The sequence below is a fragment of the Manduca sexta genome, chromosome 13, assembly GCF_014839805.1.
Source record: "Manduca sexta isolate Smith_Timp_Sample1 chromosome 13, JHU_Msex_v1.0, whole genome shotgun sequence".
Classification (NCBI taxonomy): Eukaryota; Metazoa; Arthropoda; class Insecta; order Lepidoptera; family Sphingidae; genus Manduca; species Manduca sexta.
The window spans coordinates 536,691-555,922 of NC_051127.1; the positions used below are offsets into that span (position 1 = coordinate 536,691).

The 19,232-nt window shown below is 36.1% G+C and overlaps 2 protein-coding genes across 2 annotated transcripts in view; one reads left to right on the top strand and one right to left on the bottom strand.

Moving 5' to 3' along the window:
- Positions 1-6,680, top strand: part of LOC115453010 (neuroendocrine convertase 2) — a gene marked incomplete at its 5' end in the record, with an annotated part of 48,660 nt that extends 41,980 nt beyond the window's left edge. Inside the window, 7 exon segments of the mRNA XM_037438332.1 lie at positions 391-503; positions 968-1,168; positions 2,456-2,531; positions 2,823-2,980; positions 3,274-3,438; positions 3,874-3,991; positions 4,275-6,680. Coding sequence (XP_037294229.1) covers positions 391-503; positions 968-1,168; positions 2,456-2,531; positions 2,823-2,980; positions 3,274-3,438; positions 3,874-3,991; positions 4,275-4,457 — 1,014 coding nt within the window. The 3' untranslated portion in view covers positions 4,458-6,680.
- A 925-nt stretch (positions 6,681-7,605) lies between these two features.
- On the bottom strand, positions 7,606-18,949 carry LOC119189237 (the record flags this gene model as incomplete). Its single annotated transcript, XM_037438333.1, is given in 11 exon segments — positions 7,606-9,520; positions 10,010-10,093; positions 10,791-10,958; positions 12,875-12,978; positions 13,238-13,370; positions 13,373-13,471; positions 14,397-14,587; positions 16,116-16,252; positions 16,850-17,048; positions 17,257-17,590; positions 17,801-18,949. Coding segments are annotated over 11 exon segments (2,571 nt in total). The 3' UTR covers positions 7,606-9,512.
- Between the last annotated feature and the right edge of the window lie 283 nt (positions 18,950-19,232).

Sequence of the window (19,232 nt, forward strand, 5' to 3'; positions counted from 1 at the left end):
GGCGAAGTGTATAGCAGCTTTGAAATAAGTAGAAGTACTTATAAACGACGAAATAAGACAGTAATGTGCACGATGCAACTTGACCGTAGTCGGTTAAGTAGGCATAACTAGGTATAGGTACTGGTTGGGGGGGGTCGTTAGCGAGAGTTCTTATTCCTCCACCGAGCAGTGCGTTTAGTGACGTACTGGTGGAGTTCTGGCGTGTTCATTTCGAGGTCCCGGAGCTTCAAAGGTGTAGATGGAGGCCAACATGGGGTTTTGCCAGTAAAATCCGACATACCTTGCTTACCACTAGAAGGGAGGATCCAAGACAATTTTCTAAAAAAGTGTAGGTACTGTTAAATAGGTATAGTTCCTAGAGCATAATTATGGCCTCGATTTTGTTTCCAGGGTCGAAACGGCCTCGGCAATATCTACGTATGGGCCAGTGGAGACGGCGGTGAGGACGACGACTGCAATTGTGATGGTTACGCTGCTTCCATGTGGACAGTTTCCATTAATAGGTAAGATTATATACGAGGATACAAGTGTTTTCGTCCATAACACATTCATGCTGTAACAGTGGTAAAGGGTCCATATAATTTCATTCTTGACGGCTTCCTTTTATCTAGAATTTAATTATGTAAAAAATAACTATCGAACGATTTGCAGGCACTTATGCATATTAGTACCTATAGGTATATGTTGTGTAGGTTTCCTTTCACCTTTCGCCACTATACTGTAATGGTTCCTTTTTAATGTTGATTTTAAGAGATCAATCTAAGCGTTAAATCGCATATTAAATGTTGCAGTTATTAAGCTATGTGCGTGAACTCTTTTACATTAATGTTGCAATAAATATAAATCTATTTCTCTATTTAAGTATTTACAGTGAAAATAAAATTAATGAACATAATATCAGGGCAAAAATAGATAACAAATAAATATGTCTATAAGTTATATCACCGTCTTATAAATTTAATTCAAGTGCAATAAACGACGGTCAAAACGCGCACTACGACGAGTCCTGCTCCTCCACACTGGCCAGTACGTTCAGTAACGGGGCTCGGGACCCCAGCACTGGGGTCGCCACCACCGATCTGTATGGGAAGTGCACCGCCACACATTCGGGGACGTCTGCCGCCGCGCCTGAGGCTGCCGGAGTGTTCGCTTTGGCTCTACATGCTAAGTATGCTATTTACTTATGCTATCATCCTCTCTTATACCTATAGGTATGTTATCATTACATAATACATATATTGGAAGATAAGTTTGCAAACATAATTGAGTGTGTATGTTGCAGTATTGTAAGTAGACAAATTTTAATAACGTAATCAAACTTTCATAAAAATTATAAACTGTATTTATTGTAATTTTATGAAAATACTATAAGTGTTACATTTATAAACACAAAAACTTATAAACAGGTTTTGATACAGAAACATAGACGCCACTCCACTTACCATCAGGTGCAGTGAGGCTATTTGCCGTGCAAATATATAAAAAAAACCGGCGTAGAAAAGAAATCTATACAAACAAAATTATACGTAGAATTTTATTTGCATTGATTTTACATATCGTTTCTAATACACTTTGTTAAGTAAAATGTTAACAAATAGTCGGACAAAGTTCATGTATTCTTAACTCATGTACAAATAGCTACATTCACCCACACAGCGGCAGACGGAAGCCGTTAATGTGCTCCTCCATAAGTTAGTGATGGAAATCGAGGGTAAAATGGCGAACACTTATTACTTACAACTCCGTATGAACTTTGTGTAAAGTTTAATATGTGCTATGTTATTTTTAAACATAGTATAGATAGACAGATACCTTATTTATCTCTGCACCACCCTTAGATTAACTGGGAGAGAATGCTTTTGGCATTAAGTCCGCCGATATACATGTTATGTATGTTAAGTGCAAATAAATAAATAAATAAGTGGTTTTTTGTCGTAAAAACATTAAAGTATTCAACCAGTAGCGTAGCTTGCCATAGAGGAGCCCTATATCTTTATTTGTTGGGGGCTTTTCAGGACAGTGCGAACTTTTGGGCGCCCGCTTAGTTTAATGTGGGTATGGGTCAAGACGAGCTCCAAAGCTCGGGGGCCCTGTATGATACGGCTGATGCGGCGGTAGCTACGGCGCTGTATTCAACATAAGGCGTAGATTTTTCTCGTTTAGGTCTTTCCTTTAGACGAATATTCTCTAGTTTAAGTATAAATTCATTCCTTTTAACACCAAATATAAATATATTGTGGCAACCGCTAACTACGCGTTATAGATAGAAATAAGCCAATGAAAATAAGGCATCTAAAAGTATTTCAAAAAATATTTTTTCTGATTGATCTATTTTCTCCATGGGGTTAAACGGTATGATTTAAGATCGTTCATAAGTATTAGTTTTTCGAAATACTACACGGTAGTTTTTATTTCTTTAAATTATAATCAGTTTTCAACATTCATTTTTTTTCAGTCCCAATCTAACTTGGCGCGATATTCAACACTTGACTGTATTGACGTCGAAGAGAAACTCTCTTTACGATGCAAAGGTATGTTTTTATTGTAGTACATTTAGAATTCCTATATTTGTTTTATTCATTTTGGTATTTGGATTGGTAAATGGGGTTTATCAAACCATTGGAACCAATGTTTCAATATAAAATTTGGTCACAATGTAAATTTAAAAATGTTGAGTTTTACTTTACTTTATTGTTTTAAAATTTGTATAATAATTAAATAAAACTAATTATTACGTTAGAAATACTTCCATATTTAGAAGTATAAGCGCATAAAATCCAACCTCACTATATGGTAGTACAGAAACAGTTGTCACTTTCCAGGGTCGGTTCCACTGGACAATGAACGGCGTGGGGCTGGAGTTTAACCATCTGTTCGGGTTCGGAGTGCTGGACGCGGGCGCGATGACGGCGCTGGCTGCTAACTGGCGCTCCGTGCCCCCCCGGTACCACTGCGAGGCCGGCTCTGTTAATACTCATACGTGAGAATTTGTACATATTTTTATTTATATATACATAGTGCTTTTGGATAGTTTTGTTGGGGTAGTCAAAGGGTTAATATTTTCGCCTGCTATGTTAGGTCTCATGAATTAAATGCTTTATTATTCTGACATCTGCTACTGATCAGAACAATCCAATATTATTTTACCTGACCCGAGAATCGAAGCCGCGAACTTACCCGTTTAAAACTACCGTCACATTTTGCATGAGAGCAGGAATCATTGACCTGAAATACGAGGTTTTATAATTTCAAATTTATTTTCGGGTATTGCAGTGAGATCCCGGTAGAGGGCAGTATAACGTTGAAGATTGACACCACGGCGTGCGCGGGCTCCGGAAGCGAGGTGCGGTACTTGGAACATGTGCAAGCTGTCGTCAGCGCTAATGCTTCTCGACGCGGGGACTTGGAGTTCTTCCTGACTAGCCCTATGGGGACCAGGTAAAGTCGACAAGATGCCGTTGATACCCTGAGCTGTTTTTTTTTATATTATACGTACAAATTTAATAATAATATTGAATTGGAGAAAATTAGCATTGTTTAAAATGAGATGATTTTTTAGGGATGTTAACTCATTATTCAATTAGAAAATATTTCATTTATGTACTAACATAGCTACAGTGTACACCTACTTACATAGTACTATAAGTACTTATTATACATACAAATTTAAAAATAATATTGAATTGGAAAAAATGAGCATTGTTTAAAATGAGATGATTTTTTAGGGATGTTAACTCATTACATTAGAAAGTATTTCATTTATGTACCAACACAGCTACTAGGTACACCTACCTATATATTACTTATTGATAGGTTTACAGAAGAGATCCAGGTAAACACTAGTAATACGTCCCTATATTTGCTTTTTCTTAGATCTATGATACTGAGCAGACGGGCAAACGACGACGACTCCAGGGACGGATTCACAAAATGGCCCTTCATGACCACGCACACGTGGGGAGAGTACCCACAAGGGACATGGACACTAGAGGTGAATAAACACCTTCTTTAAATAATAAATAAAATACTTTATTTATCACGTAGGCGAACAAAGTTGCACTTATGATACGTCAAAACATTTTAAAAGAATAATTATAATTATTATTTGTAAATAACACCTAGGATTACTTACATAACTATTGACATTTTGAATCTTTGTTTTAATAATGAACCACAATAAGTTGTTTAATGTTGTAAAACCGTATTAGTAATGTTAATATTAGTTGTTACCTTTTCTAAATTATTTATATGACAATATCAATGTTATGCTCCAGGCACGGTACAATAATGGCGGCGATACAGGAGCGGACTCAGGGTGGTCGGGGTGGGTGCGCGGCTGGTCACTCGTCCTGCACGGGACCCGCGCGCCCCCGTACGCACAATTACAACCGCAAGACCCCCACTCTAAGCTCGCCGTCGTGAAGAAGGCGCACGAAGACAACGCACTCAATAAGTAGTGACCCCGAGCCCCCACAGTTTAAACGGTCACATTCTTATTTCGGACCACTCAATGAGAACTAATAAATTTTACGTTGCAAGCTCTTTCGTAAGTTAGAATTTCCGATGATTTATATTGGTATACAGAGTGCGGTATTCTTGTTTTAAATTATGTAAGAAAAAATGGAATTTATAGTAATGCTGCCAAAACTAATATTTTAAGCAGCTTCGTAAAAGATTAGGACGATACGGGCGTATTCTATGAGTATAAATCGATTGAACTAGGGGATTTTGGACCAATACTTCCTGTCCTGATTGCGTCCCTGGTTACATTTACAAGTTGAGATCATTAAAATATGTAATAATAACCTTTTAGTAGTGTGTTACTTGTAAAGAGATTATATACACGAGAAGTGTGATTACGTTAAAATAATTTCTTTGTAGCTTGTACTTTCGAGGTACAAATGTTTCAAGGAAAACTGTTATTTATTTTGTCAATTTTAGTTGAAAAATTGTTCTTACTTATTCATAAATTAAGTTTAAATTTATGTAACAAAAACGGTTAATTCCACAATGGCAAACGTATAACTTGATCGGTAGGTACAAGTAATAATTCTAACTTTATTAGTCTTTAGTTTGTATACATAAAGACAAGTTTTTTTTTAATTAACGGTTTTTAAATGCTGCTTACAGCACGATCAAAGTAAAAAATATTTGATGTATAATAATTTAACTCACCACGGTATAATTATATTTTTATTAGCTTTATTATTATTCTTGCATTACAGATCAAATATTTTTTTCCGTAAACGTTAATTGATTTAATTTGGCGTATAATGGATAGCTCTGGTATATAAGCGGTTTTGTAATGGCAAATTAAATAATATAATAAATATACCATACTGGTGATAAATGTCTAAAAATATGCTTAGATTTTTGTAATATTCATTAGCATGCACATGGAGAGAATTAGTGTAATATTCTCACGATAAAATAATCAATGTATTTTGTTCCATGGCTTGGAATTGAAATCAAATTTACCTTCGTCTAGTCATTAATTTTAACTATCCTTAATTTAGTAAGTTTCAGTTCCAAGCCATAAATTAAAATGTTTTCAAAAATGTTGTTCATCTTCAATACCTAAGCTAGGAAATAATTGAATATAGCATACAACATATCAAATTATGTCGAAAACCCGATATATCTGACGAAAATACGACTACATACTTTATAATGAAGTTGAGCAAGATTTAATTAATGTTTTTATTTTCATGCTTTATTTATTTTATTTACGAATAGCTTCTTCGTTCATTTATGATTACAAATTGATTTAAGGTATTTAAAGCATGTAACAAAATATTTTATCTAGACGATATTTTTCAATTTATTTAACGAGTTAATTGTAGACTGCTAAATGTTTAAAATACAAGAGAGATAAAGAAAGAACATGAGATTAAAGCAAATGAATGGAACTATTACATATTTATGTAAAAAAAAGCCACAAAATATCTATTTTGATTATAATTCGATAAATGTAAAGTGGTAGATTATATAAACGCAGTGGGAATAAATTTAGGCCCGGTTGCATTTGCGGAGAGGAGCTGAATTGCGCAGAGAACGGAGGAGCAGCCAGTCTGGTTCCAACACATAACGAAGATGTGTGTTAGAATAGAACAGCTGTCTCTAAATATTAAGGCAAGACAACATTTCAGATCATTAGGCCACGGAAGAGAGTTAGAAGGGAATGTGTCGCCGCACACTGCGCATATACTTTGCGCATGCAATAGAAATGTAAGCAAATGACATCTCATGGGTCGTTTACAAAATATCTCTACTCTTTGCTTCAGTGAAAACCGGGTCTAATCTAGTTTCTTATATTTACTTTATTCGATAGATATCTCTTATTTTCACTTCATTTGTTGCAGTTAGGATTTATCGTAGTATACAATTAACTCGAAACGTCAAAACGCTAAGTAAGTTTAGTTATTCAAATGGTCTTGATTTAACCCAGCTAAATGAAGCTCATTTGAACATTTGTGTTTATAGAGAGCGGGGCGGCGCGCGTCGTCCCCTCGAGTTAGTTTATTACAAATTATATTAGAGAATTATCGTTAAAATTAAGATTTGATGAAAGTATTTACATACCACGATTACTTCCCTTGGGGCCCAGCGAATGTACACGGTTATTTATCAAGTTCTTACGTATATTTTCTTAAAGAGAATTAAATACACTAATAAAAATTTAAAGTTTTTTCAATCCGTATAAAACACGGTTAATCGTATGGGCTTATAGAATACAAATTCGATAGGTTAGTCGTTAAGGAAAAAACATATAAAGAAAAAATATATTATGTACTATTATAGAAAATATAATGTGATTTGGTGTTGTATTTGAATTAAATTACGTTTTTTGTAATCGCTACTCCTTTTCCCTTATGATATGTCCGATTACACATATTAACACATCAATCAATTAACTTGAGAATGCTTTCAAGACTAACAAACGAAATTAATAAAAAATATTCAACAATTTCATGCAATATATCGTCTTCTTCGTGGACGTTACGTAAGTATTATTCGTACTGTTTGACGTCACCCAAGATGTCAGTTATAAAAAATAAAATAAAGCCATAAAGTATTTAAATAAGAAACTAAATCACACACATCACGCCTGTATGCTCAAAAGGGTAAGAAGAGGTGCAACCAGGGCACCCAGTTTCTGCTGTCTTCCGTCCCATGATGGATAGGAGGCAATATCGACATATCACGCACAAATGTCAGACTCTGGTTTCATAGAGAAAAACTCAATATCACTGTCTCACCCGGGGGTTTAAACCAGGGAATTCAGTGTTGTACCGCGTACGCAATACAACTCATCGAGGTTGTCAAGAAACCAAATAGTTTTCGCGATACGTTAAAAAACACGATGGAATTATTGATTAGTAAAACTGTTAAAAAAGGTCCATTCTTGAAACTTAAGCCGCCATCACGCCACATTCGCCATGTCGCCACATTTTTAATCCCATAAAAGCACGTGGAGGAAAAAAAAATATCCGTTCGAATTCCACAGGTATTTTAAAGCGAACGAAGCAGCGAGCACAGAGATCTGACAGAGAGAGAACAGAGATCTGGTTTATCTCATTTAATATTAAAAAGAAAACGAGGTAATATTATAAAAATATATATTACAGTTAAAAAATTACGAAGAACTACAGAGCTTATTTATTTTACATTATGCAATACCGGTAGTCTTATTAACAATATTTACAATGAAATTAAAACATTTACACATATTTTTTTTATGCGAGCACGACAATCTGACCCCACTGCACCTGATGATAAGTTAGGTCCAATAGAATGTCGACTGACGAGAGATGATTACCCCTCGGCAGTTGACACAATTATGCCGGCTTGTTGGATCCGGATATACGCAGGCTGCATGGAACGCGACACACTTACGAGAACCACTATGGCGTGTAGTTTGGATTTTAATTGGATCTTCGTTGACTAAACACTAAACAAATTTGGATGAAGCTTGGAAACAGGTATTCTGAATGAACATATTGGCTACTTTTATATCCGACCGTATACTGCGAGAATTTTATACCAAAGAAGGTGAGCAAACCCGATTCCTGGTGACTTCCTTTTATGTAAAATTAAATATTTATTACACCGATTTGCAGACCGTTTTTATGCATATTAGAACTTGGCCCTTATTCTGTATGTCACTGTAAACGCGTAACGCGACCATGTCGCGTTATCTTCGTGAAATTCGCGTGAAATGATATTCTGTATGCCAATTTCTATTGTCTTTAAAGTGACGCAGTGCGTTACGTGCTTGTTACGCTCTGTCAAAATAACGTGTGGCATAAAGAATAAGGCCCCTTATGTGTTGTGTCGGGTTCGCTTTTGGGAAATTTCATTTTTCGCTGTCATCATATCGTATGAAGATAAGGTAGATAGAGGTAATGATGGCTACATAATATCAGGTACCTATATAAGATTTGGTCCCGTAATACGAATGTGAAATGTAACATTGTCGGTAAATTGCAGTTTTTTTTATATCATAATTTATACCTTTCATTTAATATTAAATCTAACTCATTTGTTATCACTACCTTATTTTATTATGCAGTATTTCGATTCAGAGCTTTTAGGATAACTTAATTTAAAGCATGGTTAACCCTTTCATACAGTTTTGTGTAAAGTGTAATAAAGTTGGATGTCACGTATGTCATCATATCGTCATCAGGGCCCTTATTCTGTATGATAGTGTAAACGCGTAACGCGGCCGTGTCATGTTATCTTCGAGAAATGTGCGTGGAATGGTATTCTGTAAGCCAAATTTCTATAGTCCTAAACATGATGCGTTGTGTTACGTGCTTGTTACGCACTGTCAAATAACGTGCGGGATAGAGAATAAGGCCCCAGTATACTTCTAATGTGGCCATTTTATTAATTCGGTATAATTTAAAAACTGCAATCTTTCACAAAATGTTTGTTAATACCATTCATTGTTCAAATATTTCTAACAGTAATGTTAAAAATGTCTGAGAGACCTCTCTGTCTCTGCACAAGAAATTAACAAAAAAAATCTATGTAAGTTTATTTTTATGATTACCAACCGAATTTAAAAATGGTAAACAATGGAAAAGTACATTTATTTTCACAATGAGACAATTGCAAACACTATTACTGGTTATCATACCATATGCAAAGCGCACATACCATGCCTTTAACCTCGAAAGGGTAAGCAGAGGTGCAACTAAGACACCCATTTTTCGTCGTCTGTTTCGCCCTATAATGTAACAAGAGACAAGCCTATTGCCAAATCGGACACGAATTCCAGACAGGCTAATACTGAGAATAAAAACCCAACATCAAGAGTAGATTATTACAAACTGCTTATCACTTGCATGAAAGGGTTAAACAACATCACATATAATCACTAGTTCACTATACACATTGTCTGTTCACACGCCCATCTCGTTGTACGGCCGGCCGTTAGAGTCCGGGACGTCGATGCCGCGCTCTGAGATCCCGTTGAGCCCATTGTGCCCACGGGAAGTTAACTGTCAGAGATCTGGAAAAAAGGGAATACGTAATCAATTACGACAACTTAGAACAACAAAGTTCTTCACAACTTCAAAGTTTGTTGAAGGGTTGAAGCAATGATTAATCAAAGGTTAAACTAGATTTCAGAATGGTGCACACACATCACACTTTTATCCCCTAAGAAGTAGACAGAGGTGCAACCAGGGCACATACTTTTCGCCTATATGTACCGTCTCATGATAATGGTGAGTAAATGGTATTTATAATTTCAGATATCTGTTGAAGAGAAACAATTAAGAGTGGTAAAGGATTTCTCTTATACAAATTTAACAACATGGAACTGTTTAGACATTTCTTAGAACTAAATTGTCGGATTGTAAGATTTTAATGTTTAGCGATTTGAGATTAACGCTTAAGTAGTTAGTATTACAGTTTATTTTTGAAAATTCCACGGTTGGACTTTAGTACCGAGAGAATACTGCGGGCGAAGTTACGAGAAAAAGCATCAAACATTTACCCATAGTTTCCTGCTGTAACTCTAATTTGTACGCTGGGTTGTCATACGGTGGCAGCGAAGACTCTCGCGGCGCCGTTGGCACAGCTGGAAATTACATCGCCTTACTTAGTTGTATAACAAAAATATAACAGATTTTATAAAATTATTTATAACTTTATTGTTCACCAAAACTACTGTAAGTACTCGCCTTACTTAGTTATAGAAAAAAAAAACAGGTTTTGATTAATTATTTACAACTTTATTGTCCATAAAAATACTGTAAGTACTTATATTTTAACTTTCATCATTGGCTATATAAAGTATACTGCTGAACATAGGTCTCCCTTAAAGATTTTAATTTACCTACATGCAGATGGCATACAAAAACCATTTTTGAAGTTCTGCGGTGTTTTTTATGGCCGAGAATAATATCAATGTCGATAACTAGCTCCAGAACATTCGGAAAAATAATTGCTCAAAGTGACTTCTATTTGGCTGTTGACATCAAATTTTATTCACATTAGTCCAAACCAGGGATTGATCTGGGGATATCGATCAAGATTATTAATACCGTCGGCCAATAAACGGCACTATTTATTTAATCCAATAAATGTAGGCTATCCACGATTGAATATATTATTATTAATTTATAGTATTCCAAACTAACTATTTTTGGCAAACTGGATACCATTTCGTGGTGCTGGATTTTTTTTGTAGGTAAGTGTGGCTACACTCACGTAAAAAAAACGGACTATGCTCAAGTTATTTGCCGGCCATTATAATAATGGCAGCAGATACTTACGTGTGATGGGTACGGAGCGTGGGCGATGCCGTCGCACCACCACTAGTAGTAGCAGCAACGACGTCAACGCGCCCAGGGCTGCCACCACGCCCACCACCACCAACGCGCCGTAGTAGTCACCCCTAGGGCTGCCACGACTGCCCGCCACTGATGACGCTTCTATTGTATCTGGAAATACAAATGCTAATGACTTGCTGTAGTTTAGCCAATTTATAGTTCTAGTTAAGGAGGATTTGTAAATTATTTAATGTGTAGCAGCAATTAAGAGACCCTCTATGAAAACTGCAATAAAATTGGTTAAGAAATGCGATAGTATTTAATATTAAATATTGCAGTGTTCACTGGGTGCGTAGTGGGGAGATCGCTTTATCTCTTTCTTTCTTACGCATTGAATTCCCGACGATGTCACGTGCGCTTTTTTCGCTTTCTTTCTCGTTTCTTGTCTTCTATCTTACTTACTTATTCCTTTTATCGAAATTCAAAGCTTATGATTTATTGATTTTTTATAGGATTTTGATCATGTTTCTGTGTTAGAATAATATACTTAGTCTGGCCATAAATACTGTTACACTTAATTATAAAAAAATATTACATTTGAATTTCGAATCTGTCATTTTTATACGATTGTTCATTGTGTTTTCTCATTTTGGCGCCAATACATTGTAAAATATTTTGCGATATTAAAATGGTGTGGGGTGATAAAGAGAACCGAATCGCTGTGATAGCATTACACAAAGTAGGTATGGAGCCAAATGCAATTTTTAAAACTCTCCATACACTTGGTATTAGTAAAATGTTTGTGTACCGGGCTATTAATAGGTACAATGAGACCTCCTCTGTTTGTGACAGAAAAGATCTGGCCGTCCACGTAGTGTTCGTACGAAAAAGGTGGTCAAAGCAGTAAGGGAAAGAATTCGAAGAAATCCTGTCCGAAAGCAAAAGATTTTATCTCGGGAAATGAAGATAGCACCTAGAACCATGTCGCGTATTTTAAAAGATGACTTAGGACTTGCAGCCTATAAGAGACGCACTGGCCATTTCTTAACTGATAATTTAAAGAAGAATAGGGTGGTAAAATCGAAACAACTACTGAAGCGGTACGCAAAGGGAGGTCACAGAAAAATTTTGTTTACGGATGAGAAAATTTTACAATTGAGCAACATTTTAACAAACAAAATGACCGTATTTATGCTCAAAGCTCTAAGGAAGCTTCCCAATTAGTCGACAGAGTGCAACGTGGACATTATCCGACTTCAGTGATGGTTTGGTGGGGTGTTAGCTATGAAGGAGTGACTGAGCCATATTTTTGTGAAAAGGTATCAAAACATCGGCACAAGTGTATCAAGATACCATTCTTGAGAAGGTAGTTAAGCCCCTTAACATCACCATGTTCAATAACCAAGTATGGTCCTTCCAGCAAGACTCGGCGCCGGGTCATAAAGCTCGGTCCACGCAGTCTTGGTTGGAATCGAACGTTTCGGACTTCATCAGAGCTGAAGACTGGCCGTCGTCTAGTCCCGATCTTAATCCGCTGGATTATGATTTGTGGTCAGTTTTAGAGAGTACAGCTTGCTCTAAACGCCATGATAATTTGGAGTCCCTAAAACAATCTATACGATTGGCAGTGAAGAATTTTCCCATGGAAAGAGTGCGTGCTTCTATTGATAACTGGCCTCATCGTTTAAAGGACTGTATTGCAGCCAATGGAGACCACTTCGAATAAGCTTTTTATATTTTTAATTGTTTTATATTTATGTATTAAACTGACACACTGTAAAAGTAATAAATGTTATTTGCAGTTAACAATTTTCTTTTTTCTTTATTACAATATTTATGGCAAGACTAGGTATTATATGTATGAAAGAATGAATAATAAAGAATGAATTAAATAACCTATTGCAAAAAGAGGGACACGGATATACCATACTCAGTGAACTAAAAATAAAATTTAAACAATCATCTTCACTGTAATTACAGATCTACACAAATAAATGATTTGAACGGACATTTATTATTTTTGAACATATACATTTAATATTTCCATCGTAGCATAATTTTAAAATAGTTATATTTAAATTACTTACTGTCGATTGGTTCAGGTGAATCCGCTGATTTTGTGTTAATTTCTAACACATTACTAGTCTTCACTTTGCCATTTGTTAAAAATAATTCGAGCCACACGCGACATCTGAAACAAATTCAAAATAAAAATTAAATATGTGTAAGTTATTAGGGATTATATAAAACATGATAATCATAATGAAATGCTAGAATTTATTTTAGTAGTAGGTCTATCAATCATATTACAAAAAGATTTTCTTTTCACAAATTTAACTAGTTCTATCATTTAAAACAAAACAGAGTTTAATTACTTAAGCTGATTCCTTAATGCATTTTTTTTTTTTTTAATTTTAATTACTTTTGCATTTGTAGTAATGTGAGCCTACCTGCTGTTAGGCTCGAGCCCAGTAAGCGTGATGGTAGCCGGCAGGTCCCTGGCGGCGAGCCTGAAGTCGTCGTGCTCGCGGCGCTCGGCCGGCGCAGCGTGCCCACCACACGCATGCGCGGCGCGGTACACGCACACCAACGCTCGGCCGGCGCCGGCACCCCGCGCCACATCACCTCCACCGCCTCCGAGCCCACCGCACGCGCCTCTACTACCACTGTCCAGTTGTATGGGTCTGGGGAACAATTTATTTATAGTTAGTTTAATATAAACTCTTTATTGTACATCTCAGAGAAAGGAAAATATATCTGCAATAAAGATTAGACTAAAAAAGAACAGGTGCCATTGACAGTGTTAATTGTTATCGCAATTAGCGATTTCTTCCAGATAGGAACTGCTTTGTTAACTAGTATTTTTTTTATACGGGCGCTGCAGTCACCCCACGGCTATAGGTCAACGGGGTGGAGATTAAATAGTGTCGAAAGACGAGAGATAGTTACCCCTTTCCTGTCGAAACAATTCTGCCAGCCTGTTTTTAACTAAATATTCTTACATTATATACAGGCTGCTCCTGGAATGCGACACAGTACACACTTACGTGTGCGACTATAGCGGATTTTATACCTTTTGTACGATAGGGGCCATCAGAACTGATATAAATATCTCACCACCAACTAACCGTACTAAAAGGGTACGGGCTGTATTATAAGATCGAACTCTAGACCTAGACCTTTAAGGTATTCAACTATTTAAGATACAAAACTTGAGCTGTTATTTAAGCGGCTATTGCTGTTCAGTCGACGCCGTTTAATAAATAATACCCAGCTCTCAAAATTCGTCGTATGCTATGATTAAAAATATAATTTGATATATTGTTAATATTTGTGTATAAAATAGCAACGATATTAAGATGCTGATTGTAACTTGACAATTTCTATTTCACATTGACAAAGCGATGTACTACACCATGATGAGATTCCGGGTTCAAATCCCTAGTCGGGTAATGTAATATTTGAATTTTTTCAATAGAGAATCATAGCGAAAAGTGGGTGGCCTGGTTGCACCTTTGCTACCCATTTTTTGATAATTGCTTGATGTGTGCTTATTGATTGTGTTTATAATTTAATCCTATAACTACATAATATTATATTCCAGGTTACCTATGAAAGGAGCCGTGGTGAATTCAACCTTCCCAGGGTCGTGCAGCTCCGTGGTTGCCTTGGGTGGTGGTACCAGCACCAACGACGCTTCATACGTGCTACCAGGCCGCAAGTCGTTGAGTTCAGCTGTCGAGCGGCTGTGGTGCAGTAGCTCCGTCATACTGTATATCGGAGTGCCTACTGGACGATATCTGTGGAAATATTATTTTCATAATTTTGTAATATTTGTCGACTCCATGATGTAGTTGCAGTTAAGGCCTAATTATTTTATAAGTTGTGCACTATGGTAAATATAAACTTAGAATTTATTGAATAAATAAATGAAATTTTCTAAATCAAATATAAAATATTTTGCTTCTGTTGTTGTTTTAATATGCTTTGTATATAATATTAATATATATAAACAGACAAAAAAAAACCGGAAAACTGAAATGTGCTCGGCTGAAGTGAACTGAAATCAGCTGAACTATAGCTGGCATGAACTGAACTTTGTTGAACTAAACTGAGGTGTGCTGAACTGAACTGTGTTGAACTGAAATTAATCATTGAATTACCAATTTATAATAGACGACCGACCGATCATTTTGTTGCACCAGCCTTTAAATTTATAATCTAAATTATATTGACCGAGATCTATGTCAAAATATGAAATGATAATATTATGTTTGTAAATGTAGGCGTATGCACGCTGTACACTGTTTCATAGTTTTTATAATATTTTAGGATTATTGTTTTTTTTTCGTTAATTTTTAGTTATTGTTAAATACTTTTATGTGGATTTTCTCCGCACTTTTACGGTGATGTGCGTGTATTAGCTTATATAATTAATCAGACTTTCTATAGAAAAGATTTATTCAAAAATATATTTAATAACAATATTATAAAAGAATGGACAATTGATGACAAAAAATTAAGCCTGGAGTTTCTTTCTGCCTTTCTTCTTCGGGTAGTCATCACTTAGGTAGTTAGTGAAAGGCTGGTAGCTTAGCTAGCTTAGGGCTTTTATTGTCCTCAGCGTTGAGGATGGCGACGCGTTTCTCCCTTATTGCTTATTTAAAAATACATATATACATCATTTTATTTCTTCTTTCCTGCCAGCCCGAGCTGGCTTTTTTGTTTACTAAGTATATTTTTCATTTATTTTATTTTCAATATAAATTGTCTTTGTTTTTATAAGCTAATTTAATTAAGTAATAATTAAATATTCTCATGTACCTTGACTTATCATAGGTGCAAATATGTTCGCCTACGTGATGAATAAAGCATTTTATTTTATTTTAATCTTAACCCATCTCATCTCTAGTCACAACCTGTCTCGACCCATCTATCCATCTAAAGTCTCATCTCACCTTAACCGAACACAATCAATCCCTACTTATCACGTCCCATCTTGACTTATCTCAATCCATTTCATACCATCTTGTCTCGTTTCTTCTCGGCCCATTTCATACCATCACGTCTATCCAGATCTATTTTATGATTTGCTCATGACTGCGTCCCCAAAAAAACAAGGCGAGAGGCCAGTAATAAATACTAAGCCAGGTAGTTTTTGCAGTGGTCAAAAAATGTACCGTTTACCCCAAATAAGACTGGGATAAAGTACGAGAAGAATATAGCAAAGTAAATATTACAAGATTGATGATGTCAACATAAAAAATATGAAGACAAAGAAAGTGTGACAATGAACCTTTGATAATGACTTGTGATGATAATACAAACCTGACTTGTATCGCGTCAATAAACTGTAGCTCGTCTTCGTCGAAGTGTCTCCAGCTCACGTGTGCAGTAGTGACGTTTACATCGACCACAGTCAACTTACTGTCGATCTCTCTGCGTTTTTCCTCCACTGGACCAGCCTGAACGAAATTATTATATAAATTTCGCATTATACGTTTATTTACGGCCGATTTTAACGAACCATCTCAAACTTGATCTGCGGTCCGGTCTTGAGATTAAACCAATTAAAAGAAGTATAGGAGCTGTAGAAGCTGTAGTTTGTAATGATGTCAAGATAACTATTATGATTGATCCGTTTTCGACATTATTAGAAAAAGAAATGGAGTTGTAATGTTGTTGAAATCGGCGGTTTGTTAACTAACTCTTATGTTACCTATAACACTTGAATATAATTTGAAAATATCCAAAAGCAGTCGATAGTTATAAGAGTGAATTTGACTACTGATAGGCCATAGCACTTTAACATGCCTGATGAATTCATGACCATTAAAACATTACCAGAAGCAATATGACGGCAAAAAATCCCACTGCACCTGATGGTAAGTGGAGTCGTGTCCAGATAGAATGTCTGGCCAGTGATGGTTATTACTCGCCAGTCAACATAATTTTGCCGGCCGGTGGCTTCTTGTATTAATATCGATTAGGATCTTGGCTCGCAGGAGACCCTATATCTGTTTATATGACCAATAACTTATAAGCAAGTGGAATTGACTCACCGTTGGTAGGTCCGGAGTATGCACGATATACACACCACTTTCTGGTTCCACTGGGAGATTGTGAAGATAGAGTTTGCCTCTTATTTTATACGTAGTAGAAGGCTTTAAGTCTGTTAAACGGAACTCTAATCGTGGCGTAGTCAGTACTTCGTCAGCTGGGGCGAACACTTGCGAATTCCATTTCGAGACGTCTTCATCACTGCATAAATAATATTATTATTAATGGATAACCCAATTTTATAAATTGACATATGGTATTGTAATGTTTTAAGCAGTAGGTAAATCAAAAATAGTTTGTAATTTGTAGTTGTACAGAAATATCTTAACTAGGATGTATAGAAAAAAGATAAGATAGAGAAATTCAAGTGGAGTGAACAAGTTTACACTAGAAATTTTAAAAAACTTACGGTTTATCCGTGTATCTCAAATCAATGCTTCCTCTCAGTCCTACTAGAAGTGGCGGCAATCCAAACAACATTTTGATACTCGTCGGAGAATCGGCTTGAATGGATATGACGGTCAGTTTCTTATTGTCGTCTACAAAGTGTGGAGGTACAGTAAATTCTGGAGGTAACCCTGGTAGGTTTGGTTCCAACGAATTGACGGGCCGGTGTATGTCATCATAGTCAGCTACACCTTCTTGTGGGTAGCGTTTTTCTGGAGGAACCGTTGGGAGGAATGACGGTCCTGGATGAGGGGGATGCGCCGGGTGCATCGGGAATCCTGCTGCTGAGCCTTGACCTAAAATGACTTATGGATTAATTATTTGTTAATAACAATTTTCCAAGGAACATTAGCACCGACAGTGACAGTTTTGTTAGTCATGATAGAGAAAGCGTTTATGTTATAAATAAAATAAGCACATGGTAATTTCGTCTTGATAAGTCAGGTCAAAGTCATAAGTCTAAAGTTAATGTGAAACACAGAAAGGTCGAAGGCTAGGTCACTGACCTGCCGCTGCTTCTTGATTCTTATCGGCCGACCTTCCAAGATTCCTATTCACCTCCGATTCGATTTCCATCTGACTAAGCAAATTTTCTAGGTCTAAAGTGGAGTATGGTTTACCAGCATATCGGATCTTTGTGTTTGTAGTAGATGCTGGTACTGTGTCAATGTGAGCATTCGGTACAGCTCTCAGTAATACTGTCTCGTAAGGATTAGGTGCTTTCGTTAACAGATGTTTATCATTTTGCCTCCAAATAATGTCATTATGTTGGTTTTGGGTCGTCTTTACATTCTGAACGTCAGTTGTCCGTAAAACAGGGACGTGTTTATGAGTGCCTGATGCAGCATTTTCCCTTGGATCATTGTATAGAATGGAATTTATAGATACTTTAGGAACAGGATAATTTGCAGATTTATTCATTATTGCGGGCTCGAAAAATTTCTGGTTTGTCCTAAGATCGGTAATCGTTTTAATAGTAGGATTCACGTACGCTTTTGGGTAAGAAACTGTGGGTGTAATAACCTTATGGTCGTGATCTGGCAAAAATAGATCTAAATTATCAATCTGAGATAATGGAACTTTCTTTACCGGATCATGAATTTGAAATGGAATTTTAAGAGGACCCAATGAATGCGACAGATACTGCTGTTTAAAAGTAGGATATCTGGATTCTATAGCATTTTGTAAAGGATTTTGTTTCTTGTCAGTCAGTATGAAATTCATGTCATTTCCATGGTGAAGTTGAGTTACGAAGTTAAGTTTCTTAGGATTTTCAATCACGGCAGCCTGTCGATGATCTTGGAAAGGAAATTGATAATCGTGATTGACCAAAGGAGGTTCGGCATGAATAGTCTTGAATGGTGATTCGAAATCATCTAGAGTGAAAACTGTAATATTATTGTCTGATGCATTGTTTTGCGTGATAGCATTCTTTGCCTTACTAATAGAAACAGGGTTGACAGGTTTAAGTTTAGAAAATGATTTCACAGGAGTCAAGTGTTTGTAAAAGTCTATGGAATCGGTCGTAAGTGGCGTGGGGAGTATTGATGAGGTAATAGTCGGTAGCAGTGCTACCACGGGCGTAACGAAGTTCACGTTCGGTTCACCAAGTGTCGGCATGCTGTAAGTTTTTAATGATGATCCTTTGTCGTTTGCTGCAAGCATAATGTGAATAAGTGGCATGCAAATGATATATGATATGATTATTTGTGGTACTGAAGCATGCATTTCAATACTTTGATTTTTTTTATTGTCCTCTATAGTTTTTAAAAAAAATCATTTATGTCACAAAACGTGTTAAGAAAAATGTTAAAACATATTTTTCTCTTGATCCTTTAGATATCAAACCTATTAGAGAACAATAAAAGAATCATTCAAAAGTGTTTTATAAAATCATGCATATTGCTATCAAGTGTTTCTGATTTCTTACCGTTCGGC